A 13,707-nucleotide genomic window follows, 5' to 3' on the forward strand; every position below is an offset into this window, starting at 1 on the left:
TTCTAGTGAGCATAGCACCACACGTGTCGCAGCTTTTCTCACAGATAGTATAAACACTTTCAGAAATCTGTGAAGGGACCCATTGCCTAATTTGTAAATCATGATGTCCTAGAAAAGCAGAGAAGTGGTGATTAAGGTAAGACTGCAAAGAGGGGAACGTCTATCCAATCCCTATAGATTTTAATCGAATGAGGAAATTAACCAGAACTGTTTTCCTAATCCCTGTTGATTACTGGACGTTATAGCCATCTCTGTTAAAACACTCACATTATGTTATGTCTTGGTGTACAATCTTTGTTTAACATCATACTGATCTTAAACAAGACTATAAGCCTTACAACACCACAGCCATCATCAAATCTTACTGTCTGAATGTTGTCAAGGTGGTGCGTCGTTGCAAACAAGTTCTGGACCACTAAACCCAGGCTGTAGCAGATCCTGTTCCAGCACAAAGGAGAGCCTTACATGCAACATTCTCCGCTCTCAGCAGACACTCGGCTTGCAGAGGAAGTGGAAGCTGGAGGGGGTTTCTCCGCTCTCTGTTCTCTATTTTTCAGAGATGAAGACCCCCTGATGGGCAGCTGTGCTTCAGGGGATAGCTCAATATCCTCTCCTCTGGGGCTCGATGCACTCCCCAAAGCCCTCACATGGGAACTGGGCCTGAACTAATCTCGGCCAGGCCTGAATGGAGTTGTTTACACTGTGGGGATTAACACAGATTAGTGCTATCATAGCACAGGATTAGTGGGAGAGCTAAAAACATGCTACTGATAGCCCCCTTCTGGGCTGGGCAGAGGCTTGGTTGACATTTCTCTCAAACTGTATAAACACACGCAGAGCACCTTAAATAGCACCTTAAACGCTTCCTGTTCCTGCTTTCTATTACCCACTCATCCTATTTCCTCCCTCACACATCACCGTCTCTCTCTCTCTCACACACACACACACACACACACACACACACACTCGTTTGTTCTCCCACACCCCATCCCCTGAATACATGTGGCACAGCTTTTGTTTTATTTTTCTGTATACTGTTGCATACACAAACATTGTTCTTTCATGAACTGCGTGGTGTGAAGAGAAAAAAAAAAGTATCCAATACCAATCTACACAAATCCGTGAACTTTTAAATGTCACTCAAAGAACTCTTAAATGTCAATCAGAGTGAGAGCGGCGTCCAAATATTACTCCAATGTGAACCAGTGATGTTTCCACCTTACACATTAACGTTACTTTGACCTCCTCCTAATACTAACGCTTTATGTTTGTGTGTGTGTGTGTGTGTGTGTGTGTGTGTGGTTCAGGGAGGAGCGTGAGCGCTGGATCCGGGCCAAGTACGAGCAGAAGCTTTTTGTGGCGTCTCTGCCGTGTGTGGAGCTGACTTTAGGCCAACAGCTGCTGCGTGCTACAGCCGAAGAGGACATGCGCTTAGTGGTGCTGCTGCTCGCTCACGGCTCACGAGATGAGGTGAATGAGACGTGCGGTGAAGGAGATGGTCGCACCGCGCTGCATCTGGGCTGCCGCAAGGGCAATGTGGTGATCACACAGCTCCTCATCTGGGTATGCACACACACATACATACACACACACACACACACACACACACGCTACATCATTCTGTTCTGGGCCAGTATAGTGACTGAGCTGTGTTTATCATTACATCTTTTATTTAAATCTATATTTACTCCCTCTGTGGTGTGAGATCATATTCAGTCCATAAACAATACGTCTATATTAATGGATGTTTAACAGCAGTTACATGTAGTTTACGTAACCGTTAGATAAACACCATTATATTTTAAACAACAAAGCTCTCCTGTGAGGGTTTCATAAGAATATTTTAACAAAACTGTTCTTGTTCAGTATTTCCAATTTTCCCAAAGTGTGTATTTCTTAAAAAACTTCATAACTTGTGTTGATTAAAAAAAATTTTTTAGAAGGATATACGGTCATGTATAAAATTTTGTACTGTCTTTTAATCTTGTGCTTTTCTGTAATCTTTTAAATGTAGTTTTTAGTAGAAGTAGTTATGGGCAAATACAACCTCGAGTGGACAACATATAACTTTTTTTCATAATTTTATCTATTATGATTTTACCAAAAACACAGTAACATAGAAGAATTATCAATTGCAAAATAATTCCATTACCAACATTGTCACTGAGTCGATACGTGATTTATCACAGCTTTAAGGCTGGATGTACAGATACCTTTGGGCATTCAAGTCAAACCAGGACAGTGGTGAAATTTCTTGTGAATGAAGTCATACAAACCAGTTGACCTTTACAGAAGTCTTCAAGCAAAGTACAGTGTTGAGACTCTTACCGCAGTAAGACACTTGAATGGTGCAAACGTTTTAAAAGAAAGCCGTATGCCCGTGTTTGATGATCCCAGCCGAGTGGCTCAGAGCCCACTGTAGGTGTTCCTGTGAATATTCGGTAGTTGACCCTGATCCTGATCTTTAAAAATCAACCATCAAACTTGTGGAAGAGACGAAACAGTCTGTGAGACTTTACACACAATCATTCATGAACAGCACTTGCATTACATTACATTACATTATGTTGCCGGAGCTAAGCTGAGAGTTATTGCCACATCCCCCGTACAGTCCTGACCTCGCTCCAAGCCATGTCCACATCTTTGGCCCAACAGAAAGCTTCCTTCCTTGATCAGGGGAATTACTGTATAAGAGGAGTGTTTACTCTCATAATTGTGTTCAGTTAATCTGCACCAAAAGCCCGGTTAATTGGAACGCCCCCTTTTTCATACTACTCAGTAACAGTATAGTTTGCCTTAACCTTTATATATTATTGTGTTTACTATTTTTGACACCTGCAACAAAAATCATTTATTGTAATGAGATTTTACATAACATCATGAGCTCTGATTCACGTTCTGTCGCTGTGTGATCGTTGTTTTCTAACTCTTCGTCTTTCTGTGTCCCTCCAGTACGGGGTAGACATCATGGCGCGTGATGCCCACGGCAACACAGCACTGGCCTATGCGCGCCAAGCCAACAGTCAGGAATGTGTGGATGTGTTGCTGCAGTACGGCTGCCCGGACGAGCGCTACCCACTCATGGCCACGCCCAACCTCTCGCGCAGGAACAACAACCGCAACAACAGCTGCAGCAGCACAGGGAGCACTGCCCTTATCTGAGACGCATTTCACACTCTCAGAAATAAACTCTCACGTACACAGCCAGTTGCATACATGCACCCCTACCCTCATACTAACACAAAAGCACACACCCAGCTCTTCCTCCTCTTTAGAGACAGATTGAGAAACACGAGAGAAGTCCGAGAGCGACTGACTACGATGATGAAGAGAAAACGCTAACAGAACCACTGAGTTTGCACTCGCACTGCCTCGCACCACTACTAGCTTCTTATTCTCGCTGCATAGCCGATCACACCGGCGCTCCATCATCAGGCAGCGTGTGCCGGGAGAACGGCAGCACCGTGTTCGCCAAATAAACTTTCTGACCAAGCTGCTGCCCACAAATCCCACAAGGTGCACGGAGACGATTGGCGAAAACAAGGCCAAACCAGGAGCTCAGCGAATGGCAGGCTTACATGTCCATTTAGACTTCTCAAAGCAACTTGGTCCTTGTGCCTCCCCATTCTTTTTTTTTCTTTCTTTTTTTTGTTTTGTGCAGCTCCTTGTGTGACTCAAATGCAAAGGAAGTGACGCTGGATCAGTTCCAGAGATCCTAGAGAACTTCAGCAGCGATTTCCTGCTTGGTGCTTTTAAATGCACACGTTCTGTGTTACTTTCGTCCTCTGCCACCCTTTAAGCCAAATGTTTAGTACAACTGTGTGAATTTCTGCGCTTTGTACAATTTAGTTTTTCCTTTTTTTTTTTTTTTTTTTAAGTAATGTGAAAAGACAATGTTTCCAAGACCTTTTCGGGAACGCATCCAAATACCACAAGGGTGATGAGACGAAGAAGTTGGTTGTAAACCTTTTCAACAATTCTGGATTGTGAATGAGTTCATTGGGCATTTGCGGACCACGTGTAAACCTAAACTATTCGTGTGAATGGATCAAGCTAGCTTTGTGATTTATACTTTTTACAAAACTAAAGGGAATGTCCTGTGATTGATAGTTTTTTTTTTCCTGCATGCTTCTTTTCCCACTGCAAACAATCAGGTCTTATTTAGCCGATGAGTCACGTGATGACTGACACTAAAGTGACAAGCTTCTGACTGTGTTCTCTCAAGTGCTCGTCACAATCAAGCGTGTGCGCGCATGAGCGAGAGACATAGCCAAGAGTCTTTCTTATTCCTGTTAGCCATATTGATAATATTGATCAAGTCAGACTTGTTTTCAAATGAAACCGCATGCAGAGCGGAGCAGGAGCTTGACCTCGCAAGCTGGTCGATATCAAATGCGCAGCGTCTGCATTTCTCGCGTGCTTTATGACGGAAACATTAGTGAGGGGAGAGCCTACAACCTCATTTACCTGTTCTTACTCAATATTAGGTGCTCAGGAGAAGCAGGAGAACTCTCTTCTATATTCTACATACTTATTCATGCCAGAGACTCTTAAGCCTGTGTGTGTGTGAGAGAGAGAAAGAGAGACAGAGCGCGAACAAGGGGTCATTTGTCAGCATTGGCCAAAATGTCCATTCATTACTCACTCATTACTTTCCGAGGCCTTGGAGTGCAGAGCCCTATTTGGCTCAGTGAAGAGATGGCTCGTCTTTTGCTGCGCTGTATCCTTTTCATCGTTTTCACTCTATCACTTTGTCTTTTATAGAAACTCTTTGGTGAAAACCTGGTAAAAATGAAGAGAATATGTTTTGTTTTGTTTTTCTCCCCGAAAAAAAGTCCTTTTAATGTTTCAGCCCAAGTTCCACAGGCTTGATGCCAGGCTGTCAAACGATCATGAGCAAGTGTGTGTGTGTCTGTTTGCTAATTCTCTCTAATCTTTTACCTCTCTTTCCTAGTTGTTCTTTGTCTCACTTGTGTGTGTTTGTGCTGTACAGGCTTGAGCCCTGACTGACCTGTATTTAAGCAATACGAAGCCAGATGAAAGCCAGGCGACTATCTGAAGTAATAATTTTATTTTCCACACCAGTATTGGCTGTTGTGTGGCTTTGAGAAATGTAAGACTCTGTTTCAGGTCATGTGTCATTAAGGAAGTTGTGTTCGAGAAAAACTTTAAAATAATAATAATTAAAAAAAAGACATGACGCCACTAGCTTAAGGGTTTGTCATTGGTGAGGTAACGCAAGTCTTTAGTCTGTAACACTAAACATGTAGGAAGGTGTTTGACCTGTCAGGGTTGCTTTATGGGTTTTAGGAGTGTGTAGGGATGAGAGTTCGTAATAAAAACCTCTAGTGCCCTAGTCTCCTGGAGGGCACTATATGGAGCGAGACGTGTGTTAGAAAGAGTGTACAGAGTCTATTGAAAGAGTTAAGCTGTAAAGTGTTTGTATATAATGTAGCAGATCCGTAGAGGTCTCAGCACCGTACACAGTAATTTATGACAGGATGCTTTAAGGCATAAACACACACACATCCTAATAATAAACCCACACTATCGTGCCCAGTTCACGTCCTTTCTGTGAAAGCCTGAGCTTTTCGGTTTCTGATCCTTATTGCATGCATGAATGTAAATTTCCTCATAAATGACTGACAGCTGATATTTGAACCTGATATTCGCCTTTTTTCCTCCTGATGTTCGTTCAGTCACTCTTTTATCTTCAAACAGTCCGTTTCTATCGCCATGTGTCCTGTATGTTATTGAACTGGCAAAGAATGAAGGAGTCATATCACCACCATCACCACCTACTCAACCAATAGCAGAAGAGCAACCAAAGCAGACTCTGCTCCGCGTGAGCAGTTGCGGGTCTCTACGTCTGTTTTAAGCTGCTTTCATGCATCTGTGATTTTAAACCAGTATCTGCTTGCCGTGTAGCCGCCACCTTCTGTACATAGCTGTAAAAAATTGTTTGAAACATCACTTTTTTTTTTTTTTTGCTTTGTTATTTTGTTTTGTTGTTTTTGTTACCTCAGTTTGTCGACAGTATCCTTGATGCGTCCAAACCCGAGAGACCTGATTATTTATGAGCGAATATGCTAATCTAAAAGGGGTGGGGCTCTCACACTACTTTTCCTTTTGTATTGTTTTTCCTTTTACAGACCATTTGCATTACTATCATGTCAATACGATTGTCCTTGTTGTATATCTAATTATTATTATTATTATTATTATATTGAGTTTGTGTCAGCTGTACAGTTCTGTGTTGAAAAATTATACCTGATGCAGAGTCTTATACTGTAATGTGTCTCCTTTCAATAAAGAAAATTACTTCGTAATATAACACCACGGGCTGGTCAATTTAGTTTATTGTATGAGGTGTATGAAAATGAACTGTTAGTAATATGCTGAATAGCATAATCATTAAACCTAAATGCATATTGTAACAAGTTTTTTATATATATATATATATATATATATATATATATAGCGAGGGAAAGAGGGAAATTTTTTTTTACAAATACCCATGTAGAAGTGTGCAATTTGTGATGCAGAACACCCCCCCCCCACACACACACACACACCCCATAATTCCTCAGTCATTAAGTAGTGCCACACTAAACAATATTTTTGATTAAAATGTCTCATGTTCAGCTCAGTGGCAAGAAAACAACACACTGAACCTTGCACTCATGCTTTTAGAACATTTCATTCCATTCCATATTTATTCCTGTAATGATGACGTCCATTCGTCTGGGAAGGCTTCCTACTAAATTTTGGAGCATCTGTGGGGGTTCACCCAATCCGCCGAAATACTAAGACACTGATGTTAGACAGAAACGCCTGGTGTGCAGTCGACCTTCCAGATCCTCCAGTACAAAGGTGTTCAGTGAGGTGGTTTTGTTTGGGTTAGCCGAGTTCATCCAGCAAAGCATGTGTTCATGGAGCTACTTTGTGCTCAGGGCTGCTGTCATTGCTGTGTAATGATTGGGCCAGTAAAGGGAAATTGTTATTGTGTTATTAATAGGACGTTTGGATTCATCTTGGTAAACAAAAAGCCTCAGAGCATAAATAAGCTTAGGATCAGTCGATTAGTTTGCCTAATTTTTTATGTAGTTTAGATTTTTTTTAAAAACAATCCTTTAAATTCAGACCATTATTTTCCTCCTGAAAATATGCAGCATCAGGGTTGTGACATTAAACACGTAAGATTTTATTACAGTGTACAGATTTTCTACAAATTCTGCATTTTAGCATTATATTATGGTACCCTTGAATAAACAAAAAATATATAATGTAGATTTGAAAATGTTTGTAATATTATTGTAATAATAGGAATTAATTGTCTTAGATAAACTGGTGCTGTGGATGTGACATTTTCATGTTGTGCATGGGACATGTCTGAATCAGCCCTCAAATTATACAAAGAACATGCTTGAATTCTGGATTTTACCATGAAACATAAAATAGTAATTTTATATATACTGTACACATATACACACTACATATATATATATATATATATATATATATACACACAGTGGAACCTTGGATTATGAGCATAATTCATTCCGGAAGCGGGCTCGTATTCCAAAACACTTGTAAAGCAAATAAAATTTTTCCATAAGAAATACTGGAAACTCAAATTATTTGTTTGAGTTTGAGTGAGTGAGTGAGTGAGAAGCCCCTCCCATCCCAAGAGAAAGTGTGTGAACCGGCTCGGCGTCAACTTATGCGCGTGCACACATAAGAGAGGCTGAGGGAGAAAATTAACAAATGAACCTGTACTTTACCTTTGAAAAGAATCGCGACAGAGCAGTGTTTCTGTCAAGAGCAGAGTGTGACGCATGAAGGCACAAGCATCATGATATGGGAATGCTTCTCGTACTACGGTGTTTTCCTATTTATTACATTTCAGGGATCATGGATCGATTTGAGTACATTAGAATACTTAAACAAATCATGTTGCCTTATGCCGAAGAGGAAATGCCCTTGAAATGTGTGTTTCAACAAGACAACGACCCCAAACACAACAGTAAGCGAGCAGCATCTTGGTTCCAGACCAACAAGATTAACGTTATGGAGTGGCCAGCCCAATCCCCAGACCCTAATCCAATAGAAAACACGTGGCCTGACATTAAAAATGCTGTTTCTGAGGCAAAACCAAGAAATACAGAGGAACTGTGGCCTGTAGTACAATTGTCACAGATGTGAAGCAGTTCTCAGAAACCATGGTTCTACAACTAAATATTAGTTCAGAGATGCACAAGAAAGATTAAACTTCAAGCATTTTTGTTTAAACGGTAAATTCAAGCTTGGAAACAAGCTTAAATTGTAAGCTTGTTTCCATGCTCAAGGAACAAATAGAGACAATAATACAATGTAAAGTCTTATTTTTATTCTTAGGAAAATTATACAGTAAGGGATAATATTTAGTGCTGCTTAAAATGTATCTTTTTGTCCTTAGCATTAATTTAATTGACGGATTTCCACAAGATCAATCACATCATGTCCTTCCTTACAAACAGGAGTGTGTGTGTGTGAGGCTGTGTGTGTATGTGTGTGTGTGTGTGTGTATATGTGTGTGTGTGTGTGTGTGTGTGTGTGTGTGTAGGTGTGTGTGTGTGTGTGTGTGTGTGTGTGTGTGTGTGTTTGCTCTGCAGGCCCTCTGAGACGCACTGGGATTGTGTGGTGTAGATGAAGGCATTTCATGCCAGGCCCTGTGGACTCTGCTGAGGCTCTAATGGGATAATGGTGCTCTAATCCTCTCCTCGTTCTGTCTCTCTGACTCTTTTTTTTCGCACTTTCTCTCACTCTCTGTCTCAGGAAGCTTCACAAAGCAGCTGGGGAGGGGACAGAAGGACAACGCTCACGCTCACAAAAGCCCCCTGACCAGGGAAGGACAAAAGGGAGCCTCAGCAGCCGGGGACAGCAGATGTAATTAAAGAGATCAGACAGGACTGAGGGGGAAACTGAACAGTGTGCAGAAAGGAAATGGACATTGGGTGTGCTGAGATAGCAGGAGTTTCACGAAAGAAGGCCGACGACTGTCAGTTTTATATCATCAGACTATAGACCAAGCCTGGCTAAAAAAATCTCACATTCTAAGATTCAGTCACCGTTAGCTTTGATTACAGCACAAACTCTGTAAATGTAAAAAACACTGTCTCCAGAGGCTTGTACAGTGTTCATGTGCTTCCCTTCTTATCCTGATGCGTCTGTCGCTCTGGAATAGAGTCGATCTGAACTTATCAGACCACATGACATTTGTTTATTGCTCTAAAGTCCAGTCAGTGTGCTTCCTAGCAAACCTTTTAGATCAGTCTCACTAACATCTGGTTTTCTTATGGCCACACAGCTGTTTAGTTCTCATCACAGTGTTAATGCATGGATATGCTCTTACTTTCACTATTAAACGTACTCTCATCATATTTCTTAAACAAAGTTGAGAAGTCAGCATCATCAGGTTTTGATAATGTATTAAAGAGTTCTTAACTTTATTTAAGTAATTTAAATATCCTTAGTTGTTTGTTTTTTTTGTTGCTTGATATAGCAAAACTGTATGTATACAGTTTATTATAGTTTATTATCAGTATAAAATAAGTGCTTTGTCCTGATCATGGTCATGGTGGATCCTATTCTGGGATCATGACACCCTCAGTGGGACGGCAGTCCATCACAGTGCACTATTAATACAGACAGGTATTCACATGCTCTTTGACAACTAACAAGAGTAGCCGATTCTCATGTCTCATGACATGTTGTTTTGGAAAGCAGGAAAAAAATAAACACAAAACCCAGAAAAAACTCATACGGACATGGAACGTTGCAGAACACTCCTCATTCAATAATATATTTTGGATTGAACTGGGGAATCTGGAGACGTAACCAGTGCACATCTGGCGTGCCTCTAAACATCATTTTAAGAGTAATCATTATAATCTAGTATTATAATGTAACAAAGTTCAAATACCTTAATAATATACTTAGATAGAATTTTTAGATATCTGTAGTTTACTTAAATACTTACATTACTTACATGCAACCTTTTCTTCAGTTCAGTTCAGTTTTATTTATATAGCACATTTAACAATGGTCACTGTCGCAAAACATCTTTACTGAATCTAAAAATAACTAAATCTGGAAATGAGTTTAAAAAGTATGATGAAATATTTATTAATCGTAAACATCAGATTGTCCCTGATAAGCAAGCGGAGGATAACGTTGTTAAAGGAAAACTCCCTGAGATGGAAACTGGGACCGCATCCCCATTTGGGTGATAACTGATAGCAGGGATTGAACTGTGTGTTTTACTCCACTACATTTCCTAAATAAAATGTGTACTTTTACTCTGATTCGTTTTCCCTAAGCATCTTTGTTACTCATTGATATAAAATCAAATCAAAAGAAATCTGTTAAAATCTGTGAGAACGCAGGTTTGAAAGAAATGATTTCATGCATGGGATTGAAAGATTTTTAATACCAGATACCTTTTGTGCCTACAGAAAGTCACTGAATTCCACTTTCAACCTGAAAAATTAAGGTGAATTAAATTCATTTTGATTTTAATAAACCCAGAAAATCTATGTTATCTAATGTATTATTAATTTTGTAAAATTGTAAAAAAAAAAAAAAAAAATGGCCATCACATTAGCTAAATATCGGATAATAACTAACTAGCTAACATCACTGATTAGCTTACATGCAGATTTGTAACTGATATTGCACCATATTATGCCTTACCATAAGAAAGCCATAATAAAACTTATAATCATTACACACTCATAATACATTTTAAAATCAGACTTTGGTAACTTCAACCAAAGTTAAGGTACTTGTACTTTTACATAATCCTGCTCATGGAGTAAGGAAGCGGTGGCGCAGTGGAGCAGGATTGTTCTGATGAAAAGGCTGCCATTGTGGAGCATCTTGTCCAACTCCAGTCTGATCTCCTCTTGTCATAAATCAGACCCACTTCCCCTTGTGATGGAGTTCAGTGAAGCAAAGTGCTGTTTCAGTGTATTAACACAGCTGTGTTCATTTATCAGTGTGTGTGTGTGTGTGTGTGTGTGTGTCACATCCACATGCTAATGGCATTAGAAATGCAAGACATCCCCTGAAATGAGGCGTGAGCAGGGCCATCATGGTGTGATGATAATCTTGCTATGTTCAGAGGAAAGAAGAGCTGGAGGAGTGTCTTTTCACATTTTCACACTCACACACACACACACACACACACACCAATATTGGAGACTGGCGGTATATGATGCACCCCAGAGCCACCACTAGAGATACTTGGAATCCTTGATGGTCCTTGATAACCTAATATACTGGTTTCCCAACCATGTGGAAGCAAACTATTTTCTATATCCATAGAATGTTTAAGGGCCCTCTGTCACACAGGGGCCCTTGGAATTGCCATTGCTCACTGCACACTGCTTGACAACAACACTGATGATGCAATGCTAGTTTAAAATATGCTTTTGGAATAGTAGTCTTATTTTCATTATATTTAAAGTAGGAAATAAAAACATGAATATTTCTAAATATGGTAAAATGTGTTCAATAAATGTTATTATTTTCATAATAAAATACATGTATGAATCAAAATTGTATCTCCTTTCAAATGAAAGATCCCAAGCTGATGAAGGAAATAATGTAGAAGATTGCATACAGTATGTCACTTGTATTAAGAGTGTATCTCCAGGTTTATAGACACAAATAATAATGAAGCACAAGCGTACTAGAATGTTTATCAGACACATGTTTGAGTTGCTGACTGGTGAATCCTATTAGAGTGAGATCTATGTGATTTTATTTATAAAATGTCGAGTGAATTACTTTCCTATTTATTCTGCATGTACAAATTTGGTCAGTTAAAGAGGTGTGTGTGTGTGTGTGTGTGTGTGTGTGTGTGTGTGTGTGTGCATGCGTGTGCCTCAGATGACTTATTGGTCCTCCAGCCAGTGCCTATTAGGTGACATGAGTCTCATGGCTTGTTCTCTATCAGAATTAATCATCGGAGGTTAATTTGAGTCTTAGACAAGTTGCTGTTAATTTAGTGCGCAAGGGACACGAAGGAGTGAAAAGCTGTAGGCCTGGCCGATTCCCCCAGGGCCCATTTATCTGTCCGGCACGATGGCTGGTCTTGATTACTATTTGCGAAAAATGAATAAATAAATAAATAAATAAATGATTAGATTTAAGGCAATTGTCAGATCTCTCTTTTTCTCCTCCTCCTCCTTAGTTACACTTTGGGCATCTTGTTTCTTTCTGCACATTTTACCTCATATTTCTCAAATCATTGTATTAGCCTACACTTTTAGAGCACTTGATCTTAGAGCTTATCTAGTCCACTGAGGCTCGCTTAAGGACTGCTCCTCACAAAATAACTGTTCCTACTGTATATGTGTGTTTGATGCTTCCCATTTGGAAGACGTACAGCTGGTTTGTGAGTTCTATAAAAATATATATTGTTGAAGTTCAAGCTATTAATCAGTGTGTCTGACTTTTGTGCTTTTTTGGATCATATATAAAAGCATTAAAGGCACTGACAGGTGAACTGAATAACATTGATTTTCACATTACAATGGCAAAGGGTGTGATATATTGGGCAGCACGTAAACAATTGAATCTGATTAGGAACAGTAGTCAAACATAAGGGTTTAAGCAAGTATTTATATAATAAATAAATAGTATTGGGTGAATGACTGGGTCAGAGCATCGCCAGTACAGCAAGTCTTGAGGGTTATTCCTGGTTTTCGGTAAGTAGACAATGATCTGAGAAAGAACACCTAACAAAAGGGTTATGCACACAAAACTCACAGGGGAGCAAAAGCTGACTTGTCCACTCTAATACCACAGAAGAGCTTGTGTCACACACATTAATAAAAACATTAATGCTGCATAGCAGAAGTGGACTAGGGAGCATGGGAAGAAGATGACCTGATCTGATCAACGTGTGTAAGGCGAGGAAACCTGTGGAACAGACGACGGGAAGCATTGTGATACACTGGGCTATGCTCTGCTGGAAAACCTTGGATCCAGGCTGTTTCTTTCACAAGTACCACCTACCTAAATATTGCTGTAGACCAAGTAAACCCCTTCATGCCAACACTATTCTGTAATGCTTGTGAGCTCTTCCATAGGATAATGTGTTCTGGAATGGTATGAGTAACCAAAAAATGTTCAGGAATGGATTGAGGAACATGACAAAGAGTGTAAGGTGTTCAATCTCGATCAATCTGATTGAGTTTCTGTGGGATGTACCTGACAAACAAGTCTTTTCCAAGGAGACCCCACATTGCACCTTACAGCACACAGAGAGGATCTGCTGCACCACAGAAACCTCTGCACACCTTTAGAGGTCTAGTGGAGCTCAGGAATCGACAGGTCAGAGCTGTTTTGGCAAAACAAGGAAAAGCTACACAATATTAGAAAGCTGGTTTTAATATTATGGCTGAACGATGTGTAATTATATTATAATATATTGTGGTTATTTGTTTTGGCTATTTATTCATTCATACAGCATTGTCCGAAAAGCATAAACCTCTTGTAATGTCACTGACAGCACAAGTTCTTAATACAACCGAGATTTTAGTGGAGAATCTTACTGAATGTTTCAACATTTGCTGTTTGGTATTTTTGCGAGATTTCTGAAATGCTCTGCTGTGGTGTGTGTGTGTGTGTGTGTGTGTGTGGCGCTTCAGAGCCCCG

At 40.0% G+C, this 13,707-nt stretch overlaps 1 protein-coding gene across 5 annotated transcripts in view; it reads left to right on the forward strand.

The window, feature by feature from the left end:
• agap1 (ArfGAP with GTPase domain, ankyrin repeat and PH domain 1) overlaps nt 1-6,313 on the forward strand; it is a 147,383-nt gene extending 141,070 nt beyond the window's left edge. For all 5 annotated transcript variants that reach the window (XM_053498464.1, XM_053498465.1, XM_053498466.1 and 2 more), the window contains 2 exons: nt 1,308-1,563; nt 2,953-6,313. In XM_053498464.1, the coding sequence (XP_053354439.1) occupies nt 1,308-1,563; nt 2,953-3,162 (466 nt within the window). In that variant the 3' untranslated portion in view covers nt 3,163-6,313. The remainder of the gene's footprint in view (nt 1-1,307; nt 1,564-2,952) is intronic.
• Nucleotides 6,314-13,707: the final 7,394 nt, after the last annotated feature.

The sequence above is a fragment of the Clarias gariepinus genome, chromosome 6, assembly GCF_024256425.1.
Source record: "Clarias gariepinus isolate MV-2021 ecotype Netherlands chromosome 6, CGAR_prim_01v2, whole genome shotgun sequence".
NCBI lineage: Eukaryota > Metazoa > Chordata > Actinopteri > Siluriformes > Clariidae > Clarias > Clarias gariepinus.